Genomic DNA, 26458 nt, shown 5'->3' on the forward strand with positions numbered 1-26458 from the left:
CTCTTGCTTGAACGCTAGAATTTCATCCCAAAGAGTTGTCATATGACTTAGAGAGAAGAACTTGGCAATAAATTTGTCTGCCAATTCATCCCATGTTGTAATAGAATGATTAGGGAGACTTTCTAACCAATCCAATGCTTTACCCTGAAGAGAAAACGGGAAAAGCTTCAATCTCAACGCATCCTCGGACACGTTTGTCTGCTTGCTACCCCAATATGTATTCACGAACCCCTTCAAGTGCTTGTAGGCATTTTGATCAGAGGCACCCGTGAAATAGCCTCTTTGCTCAAGCAAGGTCAGCATAACATTTGTGATTTGAAAGTTCCCCGCCCGGATTCGGGGAGGAACAATAGCACTGGCGTATCCTTGATTTGGTAAAACTCTGGGAGCCACTCTCGGTGGTGCCGGAGGAGGGTCTGGAATATTGTTGTTCTCATTTGCATTTATATTGACATGTCGGCCCCTCCGTGGAACTTAAGGTAAGACCTCATCTTATTCTAGATCCTCTACCTCCTCCCCCGCTATCACATTGCCGAGAGGGTCATTTGCATTAAGAGCCATTGTACCTGATTGATCGACACAAACAAAATTAGTAAACAAGAAGGAAAGAGAAGCAAACAGAAAACTAGTTGGCCCGTCATGCTATTTGGTTCGTTCCCACAGACAGGGAGAGGATCAAGAGGTTCATTGATGGCCTCACATATCAACTGCGGATTCTTATGACTAGGCAGAGGGTGTCTGATACTTCTTTTGAGGAGGTTGTTGACATTGCTCGGGATATAGAGTCAATTCGCCGCCAGGAGCGAGTAGAGAGGGAGGCCAAGAGGCCTCGTGGATCCGGTAGTTTTGGTGGTGTTCTTTTTGGAGGTAAGTTTCACCACGGTAGGGGTCGTCCCTTCAGGCATGCTCCGGCGGCTCGCCTAGCCCACCGTGGTGCATCATCTAGCCATGATTATCACAGTTCTCAACAGGGTCACTCATCTCTCAGTGCCCTTCCAGCTCAGAGTTCATCCCATGCTCCATTGGTTCAGGGCTCATCTATGGCAGGTTCTTCTACAAGTTATCCCGGTGCTGGAAGCTCCCTTTAGTCCCCACCACCAGCATCAGGGAGTTGTTTTAAGTGTGGGGAGTTTGGGCATATGTAGAGGTAGTACCGTCATTGTCAGGGAGGTCCAGCGCAACAAAGGGGCCAGGCCGCATCTTCAGCACCAGTTACATCACCATCCGCCCAGCCAGCTCAGGGTGGAGCTCAGTCAGCTAGGGGTAGCCCAAGAGGAGGAGGCAGATCAGGTGGAGGTCAGGCTCGTTTCTATGCTCTTCCTGCCAGACCAGATACCATTGCTTCAGACACAGTGATAATAGATATTGTCTCAGTATGTCACCGAGATGCCTCTGTATTATTTGACCCTGGTTTCACATATTCATATGTATTCTCGTATTTTGCTCATTATCAAGATATGCCCCGCGAGTCTCTTGTTTCATTTGTTCATGTATCTACACCGGTGGGCAATACTATTATTGTGGACCATATGTATAGGTCGTGTGTAGTGACCATTGGGGGAATAGAGACTAGAGTGGATCTTCTACTGCTTAGTATGTTGCTTTTGATATGATATTGGGTATGGATTGACTATCTCCCTATTATGCTATTTTAGACTGCCACGCTAAGACTGTAACATTGACGATGTCGGGGTTCCCTCGGATTGAGTGGCGATGTTCTTTAGATTATGCCCCCAGTAGAGTGATTTCATACTTGAAGGCCCAGCGGATGGTTGGGAAGAGTTGTTTATCCTATTTGGCTTTTGTGAGAGATGTCAGTGTAGAGACCTGTCATGCCCCAAACTTGAAGAGGCGTGGCCGGCACCCGGTGCCGTACTCGGCCCGAGCGTACCATTTTGTAACTATGGACTCTGGGGGGGTAACCCTCAACCTAGGCCGATGAGGCCATATTTTGAATCGTCTAAAAATAATGTCTCTCTCATCTGTAGGGTAAACATACCCAAAAGCTCATATATATATATATAACTATGGAGGCTGACGAGGCCGCCATGAACATCTACAGATATACAAACTATACAGGACTCGTCTACAAGCCTCTAGAGATAACTGAACTATACCATAGTCGGTACAGGGCCTCGACCTACCCATCAAACCTGTATATATAAAATGGACTCCAAGGTCTAGACATGGCAACTCCGAGGAACTGGAGCTTACCAACCAAGCTGATGTTTGACTCTGTCTGCTGGGAAGGTCTATCGAGCTGTCTATCAGGACCTGCAGGCATGAAATGCAGCATCCCCAGCAAAACGGATGTCAATACGAAATAATGTACCAAGTATGTAAGGCAATAGAATAACTGAAACCTGAAACTAAACTGATAATATAATAGCAGAAGGTAACTGAGAGTCAAACATAATCTGAAGATATGCTTACCTGCTGATATTGACTCACCTCTCTCAATATAGTAAGTAAAATAGCTGTCCGGCCCTATAAAGCTCGGTATATATATAACTGCTCTGCCGTAGTAGGCTCGATCATAGGCGCTCGGCCATACTAGGCTCTGTATCTCGGCCATTCTGGGCTTGCTCATAGGTGCTCGGCCACAATAGGCTTGGTATATAACTCACCATCTGATCAGAGGTTGCCCAATAGGGGCCTGCCCATCGATTATAGCTCGATGGTAGTGAAAATAATATAATACTGTATATATATAGACTCTTTGCTCTCTTGGCTAAAAGAAGACAATACTAATTTGAATATGAAGTCCCGATAAGGGAGAATGCTATAACTTAAAGGGGGGGGGGGGATAAGGGAGAATAGGGAGATGAACAACACTGACTCTAACTTAGCCATGTATCAATCTAATAATTTCATAAAATGGAATATATGGGGAGGAAACAATGACAACATTAGTAGGAACTTTAAGGAGATGCTAGATACGCATAGGTCGAGCTTGGTTACTTTGTTGGAAACAAGGATGAACAACCATGCTGCCATGCTCAATGAATTTGGTTTCATTGAGATGATAGAAGTTCCATCGGTGGGATCGGGTTGTGCGCCACATCAGTTTATGTGTTTATGTATTTTTCTTCTACTATGAAGTTATTATGTAGTTTTGCATTTCACTTAAGGATTGGTTATAACTGTGTTGCGGTGAGATAATTAGGTTTTGTATTCATTCCTTGTAAGTTACTATTTTATTTGTTCCGTTCTTCTTTCTGTTTTATTATGCATTATATGCAGGTTATATTGTAATTACCCCACCATAGCCTCGTCACTACCATATTGAGGTTGGGATCGTCACTTATCAATACATGGGGTCGGTTGTACTGATACTGCACTCTGCACTTTCTGTGCAGATTTGGGAGTAGGCAGTGGCTGATTGAGAGGTTGGCTTCAGGTTACATTATTAGGAGAGGAAAATGTACATAAATTCAGGAATATGAACTTCTCTTTATGTCTCGTTATCAAATATATGTAGTTACTGGATCATGCCAAAATGAAAGAAAGGATTAGCCTTAACATACCTTAACTCCATTGAGTTCTTAATACCTTCGATGCTATTCTTCAAACAACTCAACTCAATCTACCACAACACAAGGAGATTTAAAATTAGTGTTGGGTAAAGTTTAAGTCCATAACTTAAACTAGTAGCTTGTTTACATATATTTGGCAGCATCTCCCCTATAACAAGGCCCTCCAATACCAAATACCAATAACAGCAAGAACACAAAAATAACAACATGTATGCATCGTGTTCCAACCTTATCTCCATCATAATATACCACAAAAACAGCCTTCATACCTTAATCACTTCATACATAAAACGACAACCAAAGTAGTGTTCAACAACCTAAAAATGTAACGACGAATGACCAGCCAACCACCCTGCCATTATGTGGTGTTTCTCCACACTCTTTATCTTCCCAAACTCCATAATAATAGTAGCAAAATTGACAACCCAACAGCAACACGAAACATCCCACAAAATAGTCCCACAATTCAACAACTCAAAACTGATTTTTCGATTTACTAAAACATGTTTCGACTTGTCTTTTCTTTAAAATTGAGCAACACAACCAACAGTACATAATTAAGACTCTTGTCCTATAAACCAGCCATAAATTCAGCTTAAAAATAAGTTCCCAATCAGCCAACAATGATGCAACAAGAAACAACATACTACTCATTCGAAACTCGCTAGGTCTAGTCTTTACGGTCGAGTTACAACTCGTACAAGCATAGATAATGGAAGGAGAAGAATAAACTTACCTTGGACTGAGTAGAACCATGAAACCTAGTCCTTCTCCATCAAAAATCAGTCCCCCAACACAACTACATGAAGGAGAATGAGAAACTAGCAAGCTGTTCGGGGTTTTCGGCACTAGAATCACATCGTAACATCTGAAATAACCTAGGGTTTGTGTGGGATTTTTGGGGAGGAGGTGAAGGGGTTCAATCTGATTTTTGTTCTAAGAAATAAGTGAATGACATAAGTTAATATTTCCTTAAAACACCCCTCTTGGCCGACTTTAGGGCTTTTATTTGTGGCCTCTCCTTTTGGCAAGTAGGTGATGCACCTACTTGTCACCTACCATTCTGCGCAGTCTCGCAAAAATATGAATATCTCTCTACTAAAATGTTAAATCAATGAATGATTTAATCCTTTAGAAATTAGACTCGTATATCTTCAATTTTGTAGGTAGATCATCCCGTAATTCTAAGTACATTGGGAGAAATGCTCAGCTACATTTGACCTAATTTTCACCATATTTATGAATATAACTTGTTATGGCCTTTTCAAACTTTTGTTTTACAACTCGCTTGACTTCAAAACATACCATACGACTATCATACGACTAAAATAATTCATAACATAATCTCCTTATAAGGTTAAGCACCCTAGTCTCACCCCAAAAGTACATGTTATAACATTCCCAACTTGTCAACTTTTGACGAAACTTATTTTCTTCAAATCATTTAGCTTCGTAGCCTTCAAAACTTCTTGGTACTTGGTATTCATGATCTTAAATATTTGTAACCTCCACTATAACATGATTAACTTACTTTATGTACTTTCAAAGTTTATCTCATTTTTGAGCTTACATAAATTAACTTACGAATACTCTCACGTAAGAAAACATGAGGTGTAACAAGACCCCTACCATTGATTCTGTTCCAGTGGTGCATGATTTTTCGGATGTGTTTCTTGTAGACTTGCTGGCATGCCGCATGATAGGGATAATGACTTCGATATTGATTTGGTGCCAGACACTCAGCCTATTTCTATTACACCATATCGTATGGCACCGACTGAGTTGAAGGAGTTGAAGAAGCAACTTTAGGAGCTCCTTGAGAAGGGGTTTATTAGGCCTAGTGTGTCACCATAAGGTGCACCTGTTCTATTTGTGAAGAAGAAGGATGGCACTGTGAGACTGTGCATTGATAATAGGCTGTTGAACAAAGTTACCATTGAGAACAAGTATCCTTTGCCATGCATTGATGATCTATTCGACCAACTTCAAAGAGTGAGGGTGTTGTCCAAGATTGATCTCAGGTAAGGGTATCACCAGATGAAAATTAGGGACTCGTACATTCTTAAGACAACTTTCAAGATATATGGTCATTATGAGTTCCTTATGATGTCTTTTGGGATAACCAATACCCTAGAAACGTTCATCCATTTGATGAACAGTATGTTCCAGCCTTATCTCGACTTGTTTGTTATTGTATTCATTGATGATATCCTGGTGTACTCTCGTAGTCAGGTGTAGCATGCCCAGCATTTGAGGATTGTGTTGCAGCGGTTGAGGGAGGAGAAACTTTATGCTAAGTTCTCCAAGTGTGAGTTTTGGCTCAGCTCGGTGGCATTCTTGGGGCACGTGGTGTCCAATAAGGGTTTTTAGGTTGATTCGAAGATGATAGAGGCGGTCCAAAGTTGGCCAAGACCATCCTTAGTCATAGAGATTCGTAACTTTCTTGGTTTGGTGGGTTATTACCGTCGATTCGTGTAGGGTTTCTCTTCTATTGCATCTCCCTTGACCAAATTAACCCAAAAGGGTGCTCCTTTCAGGTGGTCGAATGAAAGTGAGACAAGCTTTCAGAAGCTCAAGACCACATTGACCACAACTCCAATATTAGTTCTGCCATCAGCTTCAGGTTCTTATACAGTATATTATGATGCTTTTCGGATCGGTATTGGATGTGTTTTGATGTAGTAGGGTAGAGTGATTACTTATATTTCTCTTCAGTTGAAGCCTCATGAGAAGAACTACCCTGCTCATGATTTGGAGTTGGCTGCCATTGTTCATGCATTGAAGATTTGGAGGCATTATCTCTATGGTATGTCTTGTGAGGTGTTTATTGATCATTGTAACCTCCAACACTTGTTCTAATAGAAGGATCTCAATTTGAGGAAGCGAAGATGGTTAGAGCTGCTAAAGGACTATGATATTACCATTTTGTATCATCTGGGAAAGGCCAATATAGTGGCCGATGCCTTGCATAGGAAGGCGGTGACTATGGGCAGTCTTGAATTTGTTCCTATTCTAAAGGGACCTCTTGCGGTTGATGTTCAGGCTTTGGCCAACCAGCTTGTGAGATTGGATATTTCGGAGCCCAGTCGGATTCTAGCTTGTGTAGTTTTTCGGTCTTCCTTGTTTGATCGCATCAGAGAGTGCCAGTATGATGAGCCTCATTTGCTTGTCCTCAAGGACAAGGTACAGCATGATGATTCCAGGGATGTGACTATTGGTAATGATAGGGTATTGAGGATGTAGGGCCAGATATGTGTGACCAATGTGGATGGGCTATGGGAGTTGATTCTAGAGGTATTCCATCTATCCGGGTGCCGCGAAGATTTATCAGGATTTGAGACAGCACTACTGGTGGAGGAGAATGAAGAAATATGTAGTTGGGTTTGTAGATCAGTGTCTCAACTACCAGCAGGTGAAATACGAGCATCAAAGGCCCGATGGCTTGCTTCAGCAGATAGAGATTCCAGAGTGGAAGTGGGAGCGGATCACCATGGATTTCTTAGTTGGGCTCCCACGGACTTCGAGGAAGTTCGATGCTATTTGGGTGATTGTGGATCGACTAGCCAAGTATGTGCACTTCATTCTTGTGAGTACTACCTATTCTTCAGACCGGTTGATAGAGATTTATATTAGAGAGATTGTTCGCCTTCACGGTGTGCCAGTTTCCATCATTTCAGACAAAGGCACACATTTTACATAGCAGTTTTGGAGAGCCATGCAGTGAGAGTTGAGCACTCAGGTTGAGTTGAGAACAACATTTCATCCTTAGATGGACGGATAATCCGAGCGCACTATTCAGATATTGGAGGACATGTTACATGCGTGTGTCATTGATTTTGGTGATTTATGGGATCGGTTTCTACCACTCGCGGAGTTTGCTTACAACAACAGTTATCAGTCGAGTATTCAGATGGCTCCGTATGAGGCTTTATATGGGAGGTGGTGTCGGTCTCTGATGGGTTGTTTTGAGCTGGGTGAGGCTAGGCTTTTGGGTATAGACTTGGTTCAGGATGTATTGGACAAGGTGAAATTGATTTAGGAGTGGCTTCGCACAGCTCAGTCAAGACAAAAGAGTTATGCTGACAGAAAGGTCCGTGATGTGTCTTACATGGTTGGGGAGAAGGTTTTGCTGAAGGTTTCACCCATGAAGGGTGTTATGAGGTTTTGAAAGAAGGGCAAGTTGAGCCCTCAGTTTATTGGGCCATTTGAGGTGCTTCGAAGGATTGGGGAGGTGGCCCATGAGCTTGCTTTGCCACATAGATTGTCAGGTGTGCATCCAGTATTTTATGTTTCTATGCTCTAAAAGTATATCGGCAATTTGTTTCATGTCTTGGATTTCAGCACGATTCGGTTAGATGGTGAATTGACTTATGATATGGAGCCGATGGCTGTTTTAGAGTGGCAAGTCCAAAAGTTGAGATCAAAGGATATAGCTTCAGTGAAAGTATAGTGGAGAGGTCAGATCGTGGAGGAGGCTACTTGGGAGACCGAGTGGGAGATGTAAAGAAGATATCCACACCTATTTGAGGCACTACATATGTTTCTAGACCCGTTCGATTATGAACATTTGTTTAAGAGGGGGACGATGTAACGACCCGACTAGTCATTTCGAGAGTTATAGCCTCATTTTCTCATTTCCTACTTCTTTTATGTTCTTCAGTTGTATTTTGACTTACCAGGTTAGTTGGTTCGGGTTCAGAGTATTTTGGAGTGAGTTGAGACACTTAGTCTCTTAAGAGAAAGTTTAAGTTGGAAAAGTTGACCGGATGTTGACTTATGTGTAAATGATCTCAGATTTGAATTTTTATGGTTCCGTTAGCTCTTTTAGGTGATTTTGGACTTAGAAGCGCATCCGGAATGTGATTTTGAGGTCTGTAGTAGAATTAGGCTTGAATTGACTAAAGTTAGAATTTTAGCAATTTTGGTCGGTAGTAGAAATTTTGATATTGGGGTTAGAATGGAATTTCAGAAGTTGGAATAGGTTTGTGGTGTTATTTTTGACTTGTGTGCAAAATTTGAGGTCATTTGGACGTGGTTTAGCTGGTTTCGGCATCGTTTGAAGAATTCAGAAGTTTTGGAGTTCTTAGGCTTGAATCCGAGTGTAATTTGGTGTTTTGATGTTGTTTTGGGTGATTCGAAGGTTCGACTAAGTTTGTATGATGTTATGGGATATGTTGGTATGTTTGGTTGAAGTCCTGAGGGCATCGAGTTGATTTCGGGTGATTAAAGGAACACGTTTGGAAATTGAAGGAGTTGCTGAAGTTGAACTCAACTGTCATAATCGCACCTGCGGATGTCTCATCGCAGGTGCAAGAGGAGGATCGCAAATGCGAGATTGGAGGAGTAGGGCAGAAAGCGCAGGTGCGATGAAGTCCTGCACCTGCGATGGTCGCAGAAGCAGAAGAGTGGGCGCATGTGCATGTGTTGGTCCACAAATGCGATGTTAATTCTGCACCTGCGACTATTGCAGATGCAGTCTAGAGGTGCAGAAGCGGTCCCAGGGGTTGTAAGTGCTTTCCACAGAAGCAGAGCTTGGTCCGTAGATACGGTCCCGTAGATGCGGTAAAGGGACCACAGGTGCGGCTTCACTGGGCAGAATGTATAAATAGAGGACTTCGTGATTTTTCCTTATTTCCACCATTTTCAACTCAGACTTTGGAGCTTTTGAGGTGATTTTTGAAGGGGATTCAAGGATTTTCATTGAGGTAAGTCCCCTAAGCCTAAGTACCCTTAGCTATGGTGTTTTCCCGTTGGTTTCTCATCTAATTAGTGGGGTTTTGAAGCGAAAATGAGGGGTTAGGGCTTGGAATTTTGGAGAGTGAACTTTGGGGTTTTGAGGGACCAAATGAGGTTGGATTTTGTTAAATTTGGTATCGTTAGACTCGTGAGTAAATGGGCTTTCTAGCTTTGTGACTTTTGTCAGATTTCGAGATGTGGGCTCGGGGGCCGGGTTTGAGCCAATTTCGGGATTTGAGTCTAATTTAGTAGTTTTTCTTGTGGAATTGGTTCCTTGGCATATATTGGTTGTGTTGTATTACTTTTGGCTAGATTTGGAACATTTGGAGGTCAATTCGAGAGGCAAGGGCATTACGGAGTAGGTTTTTCTCGGGTTGAGGTAAGTAACAGTTATAAATCTGGTCCTGAGGGTATGAAACCCCGGACGTTGTGTCTTGTGAATATTTTGAAGGTGACACACATGCTAGGTGACGGGCGTGTGGGCTTGCACCGAGGGAATTGTGACTTAGTCTGCCTCGTATAAGCTGTAAAGTTGAACAACATGCTGTTAGCGATATGCTCTCTATGTGTTATGGAAATTTATTGTAAATCATGTTAAAACCATGTCTAGGCTGTGTTGGTACAGCTGAGTCCCACAGAGGCCGCATTACTTGTTGAATTGCCTGTTATGTGCTATTTGTACTCAGTCACAATTTTTACTCTTATATCATATCTCAGTCTCTATTATTCTATCGGATACTTCATGTTATTGTTGTTTGAGCTGATTTTCCTGATTTCTAAGAGCCCAAGAGGCTGGAGAGATTTAATACTAAGTGAGGCTGAGGGCCTGATTGTGATGATATTTATGGGATCGGGCTACACGCCGCTTGTTTTATTGATTTATGACTAAGTGAGGCCGAGAGCCTGATTGATTGATGCCATGATTGGCTTGTTATAGCGCTTGGGATGAAGGAGCCCTCCGGAGTCTGCACACCCCCAGTGAGCACAAGTACCTACTAAGTGCGAGTGCCGAGTAATTGTGAGGAATGAGTGACTGTAAGGAATGGGTGATTGTGAGGTTGAAGTGATTGGGAGGACTGAGAGATGATTGCCTGAGAGGCAGTATATGATTACATTATTGATGCACACAGTTGCCTTATATCCATGTTTTGAAAACTGTTGAAAGATATTCTTATCTGGTGTTACTTGAACTTGCCTAAAATAAACTGATTTGACTTGAATTACCAGAACTTGGGAAGCATGACTATTTTCCTTTCTGAAATTATTGAAAATGAACTAAAACTGTGTAGCTCGTCACTATTTTCAGTTCCTTATTTATTATTGTTATTTACTGAGTTGGCATACTCACGTTACTCCCTACATCTCGTGTGTAGATTCAGGAGCTGTTGGACGCGGAGGTTGTTGATAATACTCGTAGCTGGTCATCGGATATCGCGAGGTAGCTTCCAGCGTTCGCAACCCTGCCTTCTTCTTCCCTATCTTTCCTTATTTTTTGTATTTTGAATTCCAGGCTATGTTAGTCTTGTTACTTTCGAATCGGTTATGTTAGGTGCTCATGACTAGTGACACCCCGATGTCGGGCTTTATTTCCGCACTTAAATTTTTTTTGGGGTTCTCCCCATTTTATGGCAAAGATTTCGGTTATTTTAAAAGTCTTGATTTATTTCTAGTTATGGTTGAAAGCGTTTTAGTAATGTCGGCTGGCCTAGTATCATCGATAGGCACCCTCACGACGGGCCGTGACATAAATAAATTTTATAGCCCATAAATGTAGTAACTCAAACAAAATTTAAATCAATACTAATGCTAGCAAAAGAAATTCAATTCAATACTAGGAATCACAAAAGTGTTGGTCTGTTGGATATTTATATCTTAGTTTTACATTGATTTATAATGAAAATGCATAACTTAGTTTATCTGTTTCTTTAGTACTAAGTTATGTAATTAATAGACTTATTAGCTATCTTATTTTAGCATGACCTATATAGTATTTTTAGATTATGTTACTTCTTATTATGGCTTATTAATTCGTAATATTTGCTTTATGCAATTTATTATCTTTGTTATTGAATGTTTAAGTATAATGTTATGACTTCTCATAATATTGTATTATTTTTTGGAAAATATATTATATAGTTGTATCTTACTAGGACTAAAGAAATATTTGGAGCATAAGTTACATATTTTGTGCTAAGAAAACTTTACTAGGAAAAAATCTGAAAACTCGCAAAAATCCAAAAAACCCGAGAAAAACCAATATTGAAAAATTCGACTTTGTTGGTTTGGTTTATAGATTTAAAAACCTGATACTTTGATTTAGTAATTGAAAAATTCAAATCAACCCCACCGATGTGCACTCTTAGTTTTAAGGGTGATTTGCACAAATAGGACCCTTTGGTACCACTATTGATTTTTTGACCCAACTTATCTCATAGGCATAACTTTTAGTTTAACAAGTATTGTCCTCAAGAACTCAAGACCATCCATTTTAAGTTCATTAAGTGTAATTTCTTGATATTTTACTGTGGGCTTGATTTTGGTAAACATGGGCACATACTTATTGTTGTGTGATTTACATGTGACACATCGACAACAGAATTAATGTTGACACACTAATTTTTAAGGCTTAGCTTAGCTGTTACTATATGATTTGTTTGTAAAGAAATTGAAAGGCTATTTCTCTCCAATCAAAAGAATAAGTTACTTACTGCTAATACATTAGAATATTTAAAGTACAGGTAGTAGAATAATTGGCAGTAGTCTTTCCTGCATGTGTACTATAATTCAAAAATTTATTCATAGCTGGTCGTATTTGTATATGACAACCCAGTCGGCCCCTTAAGAAATTACGCCCCGATCCCCTATTAACTGCTTTTCCCAAGCTTAATTATGCTATTTTGATTTGCCGGGATGTTTGGTTTTGAGTTTCGGAGATTTTTGGGACACTTAGTCCCTAAATGAGAGCTTAAGTGTTGGAAAGTTGACCATAGTCGGAACAGTGTGAAGAGGGCATCGGAATGGAAATCTGATGTTCCGTTAGCTCCGTTAGGTGATTTCAGGCTTAGGGGCATGATCCGATTGTGTTTTGGAGGCCCGCAGCTAATTTAGGTTTGGAAGGCCGAAAGTTGAATTTTTGAAGTTTCCGGTCCGATAGTGAGATTTTGATCCGAGGGTTGGAATGGAATTCTGAAAGTTGGAATAGCTCCATAGTGTTGAATGTGACCCGTGTGCAAAAATTTCAGGTCATTCGGACGAGGTTTGATAGCCTTTTTGATCGAAAGCGTATTTTGAGAATTTTGGAGTTCTTAGGTTTGGAATCCATGGTTAATTCGAGGTTCCGATGTTGTTTTAGGTGTTCTAAGGATTGGTACAAGTTTGGATAGTTATTTGTGACTTGTTGGTGCCTTTGGTTGAGGTCCCGGAGGCCTCAGGATGATTTCGGATGGTTGAAGGAAGAATTTTGGGAGTTGGAAGGTTGCAGCTTCAGTTGATATCTGTCCTAACCGCACCTGCGGTTTGGGTTACGCAGGTGCGGAGCCGTAGAAGCGGCTATTACATCGTAGAAGCAGAAAAAGAGAGGGCCAGCATAGACCGCAGAAGCGGGCGCTCTATCGCAGAAGCACGTCCATAGAAGCGGACTCCTTGCCCGCAGATGCGGAAACCGCCGCAGAAGCGAGATCTCTTCTCGCACCTGCGGGACCGCAGGTGGCTCATTTGGTCGCAGATGCGAAACTTGCTGGACAGAATTTTTTAAGTTCTGAAAATGGGACTTCGTCCCATTTTCCATTTTTACAAATTTGGAGCTCGGGGAGAGGCGATTTTTGGGAGATTTTTGAGAGAAACAACGGGGTAAGTGTTCTTAACTTAGTTTTGGTTACATTACTCGAATCTATTACTAGTTTTGGTATTAAATCTGTGAATTTAGTTGGAAGAGTTTCAAAACCCTCTCAGATATATTTGAGTATTTGAGGGTCAAAATATTATGGGATTTGGATAATTTTGGTATGGTTAGACTCGTGAGAGTGCGAGGTTTCTGGAAATATAAATTTTACCCGATTCCAAGACGTGCGCTAGAGGGGTGTTTTGGTCATTTTTCATAATTTTGCGTATTAGCTTAGACTTTAATTGTAGAATCAATTACTTGAAGTATTATTTACATTATGAAATTGAATTGAATAGATTTGGGCCATTTGGAGTCGAGTACTCGGGGCAAAAGCATGGTTTTAGATTGATTTTTGAGCCGGTTCGAGGTAAGTGGCTTGTCTAACCTTGTGTGGGGGACCTTCCCCTTAGGATATGATATATTTGATAATTGAAATGCCTTACACGTGAGGTGATGAGCGCGTACTTGAGATAATTGTTGAAAATCCAGTTTTTCCTTAAGTATTTCAATTGAGTTCTTTTTCCTGTTTTATTCTACTTGTGAATTTAGCCTGTTGCTAGTTTAGAAAAGCATATTTAGTTGACTTAATTGCCTATTTGCTTAAACTGCCTTAATTGCATTACGTGAAGCATGTTAGGCTAGAATTCACTATTTACTTGGTACGAAATTTAGCTTAGTAAGGTATTCTTGTGTTGCTGCTGTGTGTTTTTACTTTGAGACTATGGGACGACATCTCGGGAGATCCCTTGTACATATTTATGATCTGAACTGAGGTGCGGGATACCAAGAAATCCCTGGCACGTATATTGAGGATACTAATAGACCCTCGGGATACCAAAAGTTCCCTAGAATATATTAAGGATACCGAGAGATCCTCGGGATACCAAGAGATCCCTATCATACATTGAGGATACCAAGAGATCCTCGGGATACCATGAGATCCCTATCATACATTAAGGGTACCAAAAGATCCTCGGGATACCAAGAGATCCTTAACATCTATTGAGGATACCAAGAGATCCTTGAGATACCAAAAGATCCCTAACATACATTGAGGATGCCGAGAGATCCTCGGGATACCAAGAGATCCCTGGTATATATTGAGGGTACTAAGAGATCCTCGGGATACTGAGAGATCCCCGATTATCATCCTTGTTATGAGTTGTACTTCCTAGTGTTTGCCATTATTTCTTTTTCCGTTATTGTACTCCTTATTATCATGTGTAGATTCTTACTGTAGATTTTCAATTGTACTGCTTATCTTATACTATCATGTCTCATATTCTTTATTTTATCTCAGTAGGGCCCTGACCTTCCTCGTCACTACCCAACCGAGGTTAGGCTTGGCACTTACTGAGTACCGCTCTTCTATGCATGTTTTTCATGTGCAAATCCAGGTACCGCTACTCAGGCCTACCATCCTTGAGGAGGTGACTGCCGTAGAAACTTCGATGTACATCTGCCACGTCCGCAGATCAAGAAGTCCCTTTCTATTCCTGCTTTTAGTATTTAGCCCTTCTGTATTTTTCTGTTCTTATTAGACATTTTGGAGTTAGAGCTATGCAGTGTTTTTCTTAGCTTGTGATTCGTGGGTTTCCGCGTCTTAGATTTATGTATTGGTATTGAGAGTTAAACATGGTGTAAGCCAAGCAACACATTTAAACACTGTTACTACTTTATTTCTGTTTTAAATTATTTACTTCCGTAAATTTTGGTTTTCTTCCGCAAATTAGGCTTACCTTGTCATAGAGACTAGGTGCCGTCACGATGGTTCACGGAGGGCGAACCGAGGTCGTGACAAGTTGTTATCAGAGCACTAGGTTCATAGGAGTCATGGATCACAAGCCAGTTTATTAGAGTCTCACTGATCGGTACGGAGACGTCTGTACTTATCTACGAGAGGCTATGTAACCGTTAAGAAAATTCCACTTCATTTGATTTCCCTGTCGTGCGAGATTTTTGACATCACGAATTCTAAACTTCTATTTTCTATTCTCTCACCGATGGTGAGGACACGCACTACCTGAAATGATCAGGCACCCGTGCCCCTGCGAGAGTTGCCAGAAGTCGGGGCCGGGGTAGAGGCCAAGTACGCACACGCGCACGCGCACGCAATGAAGCAAGAGCACCCGCGCAAGCTGCCACTGAGGAGCCACCAGCAGTTCCAGCTAGAGCCCAGGCACCGGATGCGCCTACTGCTACTACTGCTCCAGCCTTTCAAGTGACATTTGCACAGTTCCGAGCATGTTTGGAACGTTAGTTCAGGCAGGGTTGATTCAGGTTGTACCAACTACTTCACAGATCAGGGAAGGGACCCAAACATCCACCACCCCCACTCCAGAGCAGCGAGTTCTCATTGGTCGGGTTCCGGGAATCATAGCGACACGGCCTGTGGTCCCAGTTCAGCGGGTAGTGAGGACCTTTCACTGAGTAGAAGATAGGTGGGTCCATGAGAGAGAGGGCAAACGAGGTCAGAAGAGAGAATATAGGGAAGTAAGGAGGCCTTGTAGACTAGAGAGACCCACTGGTCCTTATTTTGGAGGAAGAGTACGACATGGTAGATGTTTTGTGGGTCAGCCAGCTTAGTTTGCATCTTAGATTTCACACAGTGTTTTAGGTGTTCAGGGCTCTTAGGGTACCCGTACAACATAGTTCCCGCTACCACGTCCTCCTAAAGCTTGTTTTGAGTGTGGTGACATATGCCATGTGGTAAGGGATTGCCCCAGACTTGGGAGGAGTGCACCTCCACAGACGTCTCAGCCATAGCGTGCTCTGCAGAGTTCTCAAGCTATGATCACAGCTCTAGTTGCTACCCCTTCTGCTCAGCCAGCTAGAGGTAGAGGTTGGTGAGGTAGAGGTCACCCTAGAGAGGGAGGACAAGACAAATACTATGCCCGTACTAAGGCTGTTGCCTCCGATTCTGTCATCACAGGTATTGTCATATAGATGCATCGGTTCTATTTGATCTAGGCTCCACTTACTCTTATGTGTCTTCTTATTTTGCTCCGCATTTGGGTGTACCTCGGGATTTTTTGAGTTCCCCTGTTTATGTTTCTACTCCTATGGGTGATTCATTTGTTGTGGACCATGTTTATCGGTCGTGTTTGGTTACTCTTCGTGGTTTTGAGACCAGAGTTGATTTGTTATTACTCAGCATGGTAGATTTTAACATTATCTTGGGCATGGACTGGTTGTCACCCCATTATGCTATTCTTGATTGTCACGCCAAAACCGTGACACTGGATATGCCAGGTATACCGCGTGTTGAGTGGAGGGGTATTTTAGATCACACTCCCAGTAGAGTTATTTCCTTCCTTAAGGCTCAACGCATGGTTGAGAAGGGATGTGACACGTATTTAGCTTATGTGAGAGATGTCAGTATTGATACCCCTTCAGTTGATTCAGTCCCAGTAGTACGGGATTTTCCCGATATGTTTCCAGCTGATCTTCTAGGCATGCCGCCTGATAGAGATATTGATCTTGGCATTGATCTGTTGCAGGGCACTCAACCCATTTCTATTCCTCCGTATCGTATGGCTCCTCCTGAGTTGAAAAAGTTGAAGGATCAGTTGCAGGAATTACTTGATAAGGGTTTTATTTGTTACAACCCATATCCACATGTGTTAGTTCATGCCATATATTAGTTAACATAAATCCAAGAATGAATTATCTTTGAGATGATAAGAAGTCAATCCTATTGGTCTTAAGTGATACAAGAGTGTATAAGGGTGATTAACCAGTATTAGAAGTTAAACGAATCAAGGATGTTGTAACTTGTATTTTCAGGTAATCTAGCGGTGCTTAATACACTCAAGAGGTCATTTATTAAGGTATTTTAATCATATAATATCCGTATCATAAGTCTTGAAGTCAAACGAGTTATGAAACAAAAGTCGACAAAAGTTGTCGCAACTTAGGTTCATAATTTTACTTAAACATTAGGTCAAATGTTTCTAATATTTTCTCTTAATTTACAAGGAACTACGGGGTGATCTACCAACAAAATTAAAGATCTATGCGTCTAGTTTCTAACGCATTAAACCGTTCATCGATACGATCTTGGAGTAGAGAGATATTCACGTTTTCGCGAGACTGCGCCAAGCACCTCTCTATGGGGCCCACTAAGGCGGTTTAAGATATTTGGACCTATATAGGATGCCTCCAACCCGTTTTAAGTCATTTATTCTCACTATTTTCAGACCTTATAACCCTAGGAACATCCTCTCAAGGTTCTCTCAAGATTCAAGACCCAAAAAGGGCAAACAACACAAATCAAGTGTCGGAAATTCCGTGGCGCTAGTAAGTCTCTTGTTCTTCTTGTTGTTGCTCATTTTTGTGTCGTTCCAGCTCGTGTGGGAGGTTGTTTTAAAGGGTTTATGTTCTTTAAATACTCCCTCATGTTCTTAATATCAATCCTAGGTGATTTCAAGCCTTCTAAAGTGATTCTAGTGCCGAAAAACACTAATTGATCGCTAGTTTCGCTTTTTTGTTGTTGTGGCAGCATTGGAGGGATATTTCATGGAAATTTAAGGTCAAATTGGAGTTGTTCTTTCTGTATAAAGGTAAGGAACCTCTTACTCTATATGTATTTAAGATTATCCAAGTTGCGGCTAAGCCATTGAAGCTAGAACTTGTGAGATATATATCGAAAGGCTTGGTAGTAATGTTATTGTTTTGTGGACTGTTTTGCGTTGTTGTTGGGCTGCGTATTTTACTACTATCTTGTGGAGTTTTGGAGGAGGAAGGGTGTGTAGAAACACCATATATATGTAGGGTTATGGGCTGATAGTTATTCGTAACATTTCCAGGTTGTTTGACACGACTACGGTGGTCGTCGTATGTATGGAGTGATTAGGCTGTGTGTGGACTATTTTGGGAGGCTCAATATGTTTATTATTGATGTTGTTTGGGCTGTTTGGTGACTGTTTTGAATGGTGTGAGGTCATATATATAGGGGAGGTGCTGTCCGTTTCATCGTAAAATAGGTTGTGGTCGATACATAATAGTTATGACGCTTAAATGATAACGATAGTATCGTTTCTCTTATTGTAGACTAAGGAGTTTTGACAATTGCATAGCTTGAGATTGGGGCAGTATATACAAGGTATGTGAGGCTATCCCTTTCCTTCTTTTGCACGACTCTGATTGTACATAATGTAATGAACGAGCTTCCAAGATACTCTACTCTTAGAAGCTAGCAGTACTTACATTGTTTTCCCTCTTATGGAACGATTGATGTTAATGTTGCTTCTCTTATTCTTATGTTATCAATGTTGTTGGTACTTCCTGATTCTTATAAGGTTCATAGTGAAGAGTTAGTCCTAATAACGTGTACAGAGGATACCGACCTTACGTCACTCCGAAAGGTTTAGAATGTGATTCCATGAGTCGAGCATGCATTATATATATGTATCTATTTTACTCTACCGAGCCACGCTATAGTTGGCCGGGTACGGCACCTATTGTGCAACCACTGATCAGTTGGGTTTTACCGAGCTCCACGTGGCCGGGTACGATTCTACCGAGCCTTATAATGGCCGGGTACATTTTTTTTACCGAGCCTATTATGGCCGGGTATGATATGATGATGATGATGCCCACAGAGGCAAATGCTTTAAAGGTTTATGTATTTATACATATGTATCATGCATTTCATGTAAGTAGCCCTCAGAGGTACTAAGATGTTACAAGTTGTATATTCTCTATCCTTGCTTACATTACTGATCGTATTTATGGTTCCTTGCCTTACATACTCAGTACTTTATTCGTACTGACGTCCTTTTATTTGTGGACGCTGCATGTCGTGCTGCAGGTCCTGATAGACAGGCAGGTGCAGCTCCCCCACCACAGTAGACTGTCCAGTTCAGCGGTGATTGGCGAGATCCCTTCTCCGGACTTGCCTTGGTCTTGGTATGCAATTTTTGTTATAGACATTATGGGTATGTCGGGGCCCTGTTCCGGCTATGTTGCAACACTTATGTTCTTTTAGAGGCTCATAGACAGGTGTCGGCTCATGTATAGTTTGGTATGCCTTGTCGGCTAGTTTTTGTTGTATAGTCTTTCATAGTAGCGTGGTAGCTCATACCTTATATGTAGTTTCTTGATTGTCTGGTCATCCCCTGCTATGTATGTTCATGCCGTCATATTTTATTGCTGGTTGTCCATGATCTAGGTCTACCATTTATATTGATCTCGTCAGCCCTAAAAGATAATAATGAAGGTTAGATGAAATGTACGTTGGTGCTCGGCAAGTGTGGTCGGGTGCTAGTCATGGCCCTTCAGTTTGGGTCGTGACAAACTTGGTATCAGAGCAAGTCTGTCCTAGGAGTTGTCTATGAGCCGTGTCTAGTAGAGTCTTGATTATGGATGTGTAGCGCGCCACATTTATAATCAGGAGGCTACATGACATCTAGGGTTGTTACCTTCTTCCTGAATCTAGATCGTGCGTAGAGTTGAGTCGTAAGTGTTCGTCTCTAATATTCACCTTGTTTTTTTCAGTGATGCCTTCGACTAGGAAGCAAACGATTAGTAGACGGCTTGATACAGCAGCGGGAGAGGGTACCAGTCAGGTGCCCCAAGTCAGAGCAGGACAAAGTGAGGTTCAGAGTGAGATGCCCTCTCATACCTCATCTATTCCATCTCCTCCAGAGGATATTAGAAGGCACCCAGCGCCTCCAGTTCCTCCGTCTGGCACTCCAGACCAGGATATGCGGAGTGCTTTGCAGTTATTGACTAGCTTGGTAGCTGCTCAGGCTCAGAGGCAGAATACAGGTGCTGCTGAGAAACCAGTTAGTACAAGAGTTCGTGATTTTATTAATTTAGACCCTCCAGTGTTTACCGGATCAGACCCCAAGGAGGACCCACAGACTTTTATTGACCAGGTTCATCGTACACTTCGGGTTATGCATGTTAGTGATACAGAGGCAGTAGAGTTGGCTTCTTATCGGCTACGGGATTTAGCGGTTCTCTGGTATGATAGTTGGGAGAGATCCAGGGGTCCGAACCCTCCTCCAGCTGTGTGGAAGGAATTTTCTGAGGCCTTTCTTCGTCACTACTTGCCAGTTGAGATACGACGAGCTAGAGCTGATAAGTTCTTGAACCTTAGACAAGGTAATATGAGTGTGCGAGAGTACAGTATGCAGTTTGATTCTTTGGCAAGGTATGCTCCCCATATGGTGGCCGAGATGAGTGATAGGGTGCATATGTTCGTGAATGGGTTGGGACCACATCTGATAAATGAGTGTACGACAGCCTCCTTGGTGGAGGGCATGGATATTTCCCGTATTCAAGCTTATGCCCAGACCCTAGAGGATCGTAAGCGCCAGCAGAGGGCAGTTAGGGAGCAGGATAGAGGCCAGCATAAGAGGGCGAGATTTGCAGGGTATTCTGATGACTTCAGAGGCCGCATCAGGCCACAGTTTTCGAGGAGTTCGGCGCCACCTGTAGCTAGTGCTCCTCCACAGTTTCAGAGGCCTCGATATGATCGATCCTATTCTGGTCCAGGTCAGAGTTCGCGGGCATCTGGCTCGCAACATCACAGGGATACTAGTCAGATGAGACCCCCAACACCACATTGTGATCAGTGCGGCAAGGCCCACTTTGGACTGTGTCGTCGAGGTTCTGATGCATGCTATTCGTGCGGGCAGCCTGGCCATATGATGCGGGATTGTCCTAATAGAGGAGGTGATGGTATGGCTCAGCCGACTGGATCTGTGTCTGGTTCTTCCTCATCAGTTCGACCTCCAGCACGGGGTTTTCAGTAGTCGACAGGTCGTGGTAGGGGTAGAGGTGCAGTGCCGAGTTCGAGTGGTGCTCAAAATCGAACCTATGCTCTAGTAGGTCGACAGGATCTCGAGTCGTCTCCAGATGTTGTTACAGGTATTATATCTGTGTTTTCTTATGATGTATATGCGCTGATTGATCCGGGATCTACATTATCATATGTTACACCCTTTGTGGCTAATAAGTTTGGCATTGAACCTGAATTGATAAGTAAACCCCTCGCGGTATCTACTCCGATAGGAGATTCTGTGATTGCTAGAAGGGTATATAGAGGTTGCACTGTGATGATTTGTAGTCGTCAAACCTCGGCAAATTTATTTGAGTTAGAAATGGTTGATTTTGATGTGATAATGGGAATGGACTGGTTGGCCTCATGCTATGCAAATGTTGACTGTCGTACGAAGATGGTTAGGTTCCAATTTCCGGGTGAACCCGTCATTGAATGGAAAGGGAACATTGCTACACCGAAAGGTAGGTTTATTTCCTATCTTAAGGCAAGGAAAATGATCTCAAAAGGTTACATTTATCATCTCGTTCGTGTTAGGGATGCGGAGGCGAAACCGCCTACTTTACAATCAATCCCTGTGGTCAACGAATTCCTAGATGTTTTTCCAGATGAACTCCCAGGCCTTCCTCCTGAAAGGGAGATTGAGTTTAGCATTGATGTGTTGCCTGACACTCAACCGATCTCTATTCCTCCATACAGAATGGCCCCGACAGAGTTGCGAGAGTTGAAGGTGCAGTTGAAGGACTTGCTGGATAAGGGCTTTATTAGGCCTAGCACTTCACCTTGGGGTGCACCAGTCCTATTCGTGCGGAAGAAAGATGGGTCGTTACGGATGTGTATCGACTATCGACAGTTGAATAAGTCTACTATAAAGAACAAGTATCCACTTCCAAGAATTGATGACCTGTTTGACCAACTCCAGGGTGCCAAGTATTTCTCTAAGATTGATTTACGTTCAGGGTATCATCAGGTGAGGGTTAGGGAGAAGGATATTCCAAAGACGGCCTTCCGGACAAGATATGGGCACTTTGAGTTCTTGGTGATGTCGTTCGGGCTAACAAATGCCCCAACAGCTTTTATGGATCTCATGAATACTATATTCAGGCCCTATCTTGATGTGTTCGTGATTGTATTCATTGATGACATTCTAGTGTATTCTCGTTCGGAGGCGGAACATGCGGGCCACTTGCGGATAGTATTACAGACGCTTCAGGATCGTAAGTTATATGCTAAGCTCTCCAAATGTGAATTCTGGCTGAACTCAGTAGCATTCCTTGGCCATGTGATATCTGATGAGGGTATTAGTGTCGACACTCAGAAGATCGATGCAGTAAAGAATTGGCCGAGACCTACAACACCATCAGAAGTCCGCAGCTTCCTAGGGCTAGCAGGATATTATAGGCGGTTTGTAGAAGGATTTTCCTCTATATCATCACCATTGACTAAGTTAACACAAAAAGCTACCAAATTCCAGTGGTCTGACACTTGTGAACGTAGTTTTCAGGAGCTGAAGAATCGATTGACATCTGCACCAGTGCTCACTCTTCCTGAAGGAACAGAAGGTTATGTGGTATATTGTGATGCCTCAGGTATAGGTTTGGGGTGCGTATTGATGCAGCATGGGAATGTGATTGCTTATGCATCAAGACAATTGAAGAAGCATGAAAAGAATTATCCAACCCATGATTTGGAATTGGCTGCAGTAATATATGCTTTGAAGATATGGCGGCACTACTTATACGGCGTCCATGTTGACATCTACACAGATCACAAGAGTTTACAATACATCTTCAAGCAGAAAGAGTTGAATTTGAGGCAGCGTAGGTGGCTTGAATTATTGAAAGACTACGACGTCGAGATATTGTATCATCCCGGTAAAGCCAATGTTGTGGCAGACGCTCTCAGCCGTAAATCAATGGGAAGCTTAGTACATATTGAGGCAGGTAGATGGGGGTTGATTAAAGAGCTTCATCAGCTAGCCAATATGAGAATCAGATTGTTAGACTCTGATGACGGAGGTGTTACTGTACAGAATACATCAGAATCATCTTTGGTAGCCGAGGTAAAAACACGACAATATGAAGATCCTATCTTAGTACGATTAAGAGAAAGCAATTCAACAGTGTAAAAGTATGGCTTTTAGGATCGGAAAAGATGGGGCACTGAGATACCAGAGCCGATTGTGTGTGCCTAATGTGGCAGGGTTGCGAGAGAAGATTATGAATGAGATTCATCAATCCCGATATTCCATCCATCCCGGCTCGACAAAGATGTATCATGATGTCAAGGAGCAGTATTGGTGGGATAATATGAAGAAGTCTATTGCAGAATTTGTAGCCCAGTGTCCCAATTGTCAACAAGTAAAGATAGAACATCAGAAACCCGGTGGATTGCTTCAAAATATAGAGATTCCGACCTGGAAGTGGGAGGTGATTAATATGGACTTCATTATTGGATTACCTCGCTCTTATCATAAGTTTGACTCCATCTGGGTGATAATTGATCGACTTACAAAATGTGCCCATTTTCTGCCAGTGAAGACAACTTACACGGCTGAAGATTATGCAAAGTTGTATATCAAGGAGATTGTTAGGCTTCATGGTGTGCCCATATCTATTATATCAGACCGAGGAGCTCAATTTACGGCTAACTTTTGGAGGTCTTTCCAGAAGGGTTTAGGCACACAGGTAAATCTCAGCACTGCATTTCATCCGCAGACTGACGGACAGGCTGAACGTACCATTCAGACACTGGAAGATATGCTACGAGCATGTGTTCTAGATTTTAAGGGGAATTGGGATGATCATCTTCCACTCATAGAATTCGCCTATAACAATAGCTACCATTCCAGTATTAAAATGGCCCCATACGAGGCACTATACGGGAGGAGATGTAGATCACCAGTTGGATGGTTCGAAGTCGGTGAAACAGAATTATATGGGCCAGATTTGATTCACCAAGCTATTGAGAAGGTGAAAGTGATACAGGAGCGATTGAGGACGGCACAAAGCAGGCAAAAATCTTATTCTGATGTCCGACGTCGTGATCTAGAGTTTGAGGTTGGTGATTGGGTTTTCCTGAGGATCTCACCAATGAAGGGTATTATGCGTTTTGGGAAGAAAGGTAAGCTGAGTCCAAGGTATATCGGGCCGTATAAAATTCTTCGACGGATTGGACAGGTTGCTTATGAGTTAGAATTGCCATCCGAATTGGAATTTGTCCACCCGGTATTCCATGTATCTATGTTGAGAAAATGTATTGGAGACCCTTCTCGAGTCGTCCCTATCAAAGATGTACAAGTTACAGAGGACCTATCATATGAAGAAGTGCCAGTGGCGATATTAGATCGGCAAGTCCGCAAGCTGAGAACAAAAGATGTAGCTTCCGTCAAAGTATTGTGGAGGAACAAAAATATGGAAGAAATGACATGGGAAGCAGAAGAGGAGATGAAGTCTAAATACCCTTACTTATTCCAGAATGAAGATAACAAGGATGCTGGTGGAAGACAGGATACATTGGAAGGTGAAACGGCTCTATGAGGTAAGCAATAATTTGAGAATACTCCTCCTTAATACAAAATGGTGATATGTAGATAATGTAAATACGCATAATGCTTTGTGTAGCCTTGTGAAGCCATATGTTGGGCTTAATTACTTGCAAGTTTTGCTAGTGACCATTTTATAGGGGAAAATTGATCGGAAATTTCCATTGGAATCCACGATGATTTAAACTCCCCATAAACCCTTACATTCGAGGACGAATGTTCCTAAGGGGGGAGGGTGTTACAACCCATATCCACATGTGTTAGTTCATGCCATATATTAGTTAACATAAATCCAAGAAGGAATTATCTTTGAGATGATAAGAAGTCAATCCTATTGGTCTTAAGTGATACAAGAGTGTATAAGGGTGATTAACCAGTATTAGAAGTTAAACGAATCAAGGATGTTGTAACTCGTATTTTCAGGTAATCTAGCGGTGCTTAATACACTCAAGAGGTCATTTATTAAGGTATTTTAATCATATAATATCTGTATCATAAGTCTTGAAGTCAAACGAGTTATGAAACAAAAGTCGACAAAAGTTGTCGCAACTTAGGTTCATAATTTTACTTAAACATTAGGTCAAATGTTTCTAATCTTTTCTCATAATTTACAAGGAATTACGGGGTGATCTACCAACCAAATTAAAGATCTATGAGTCTAGTTTCCAACGCATTAAACCGTTCATCGATACAATCTCGGAGTAGAGAGATATTCACGTTTTCGCGAGACTGCGCCAAACACCTCTCTATGGGGCCCACTAAGGCGGTTTAAGATATTTGTACCTATATAGGATGCCTCCAACCCGTTTTAAGTCAATTATTCTCACTATTTTCAGATCTTAGAACCCTAGGAACATCCTCTCAAGGTTCTCTCAAGATTCAAGACCCAAAAAGGGCAAACAACACAAATCAAGTGTCGGGAATTCCGTGGCGCTAGTAAGTCTCTTGTTCTTCTTGTTGTTGCTCATTTTTGTGTCGTTCCAGCTCGTGTGGGAGGTTGTTTTAAAGGGTTTATGTTCTTTAAATACTCCCTCATGTTCTTAATATCAATCCTAGGTGATTTCAAGCCTTCTAAAGTGATTCTAGTGCCGAAAAACACTAATTGATCGCTAGTTTCGCTTTTTTGTTGTTGTGGCAGCATTGGAGGGATATTTCATGGAAATTTAAGGTCAAATTGGAGTTGTTCTTTCTGTATAAAGGTAAGGAACCTCTTACTCTATATGTATTTAAGATTATCCAAGTTGCGGCTAAGCCATTGAAGCTAGAACTTGTGAGATATATATCGAAAGGCTTGGTAGTAATGTTATTGTTTTGTGGACTGTTTTGCGTTGTTGTTGGGCTGCGTATTTTACTACTATCTTGTGGAGTTTTGGAGGAGGAAGGGTGTGTAGAAACACCATATATATGTAGGGTTATGGGCTGATAGTTATTCGTAACATTTCCAGGTTGTTTGACACGACTACGGTGGTCGTCGTATGTATGGAGTGATTAGGCTGTGTGTGGACTATTTTGGGAGGCTCAATATGTTTATTATTGATGTTGTTTGGGCTGTTTGGTGACTGTTTTGAATGGTGTGAGGTCATATATATAGGGGAGGTGCTGTCCGTTTCATCGTAAAATAGGTTGTGGTCGATACATAATAGTTATGACGCTTAAATGATAACGATAGTATCGTTTCTCTTATTGTAGACTAAGGAGTTTTGACAATTGCATAGCTTGAGATTGGGGCAGTATATACAAGGTATGTGAGGCTATCCCTTTCCTTCTTTTGCACGACTCCGATTGTACATAATGTAATGAACGAGCTTCCAAGATACTCTACTCTTAGAAGCTAGCAGTACTTACATTGTTTTCCCTCTTATGGAATGATTGATGTTAATGTTGCTTCTCTTATTCTTATGTTATCAATGTTGTTGGTACTTCCTGATTCTTATAAGGTTCATAGTGAAGAGTTAGTCCTAATAACGTGT

General features: G+C 41.9%; 1 protein-coding gene across 1 annotated transcript; it reads left to right on the forward strand.

Moving 5' to 3' along the window:
• Positions 1-719: 719 nt before the first annotated feature.
• On the forward strand, positions 720-23682 carry LOC138870106 (uncharacterized; the record flags this gene model as incomplete). The annotated part of the gene is made up of 8 exons (XM_070147725.1): positions 720-1047; positions 1177-1373; positions 5415-5557; positions 6074-6170; positions 6480-6764; positions 21570-21691; positions 21920-22829; positions 23617-23682. Coding segments are annotated over exons 1-8 (2148 nt in total), but the record flags the coding sequence as incomplete, so codon positions are not given.
• Positions 23683-26458: the final 2776 nt, after the last annotated feature.

The sequence above is a fragment of the Nicotiana sylvestris genome, chromosome 1 (assembly GCF_000393655.2).
Source record: "Nicotiana sylvestris chromosome 1, ASM39365v2, whole genome shotgun sequence".
NCBI classification, from domain to species: Eukaryota; Viridiplantae; Streptophyta; class Magnoliopsida; order Solanales; family Solanaceae; genus Nicotiana; species Nicotiana sylvestris.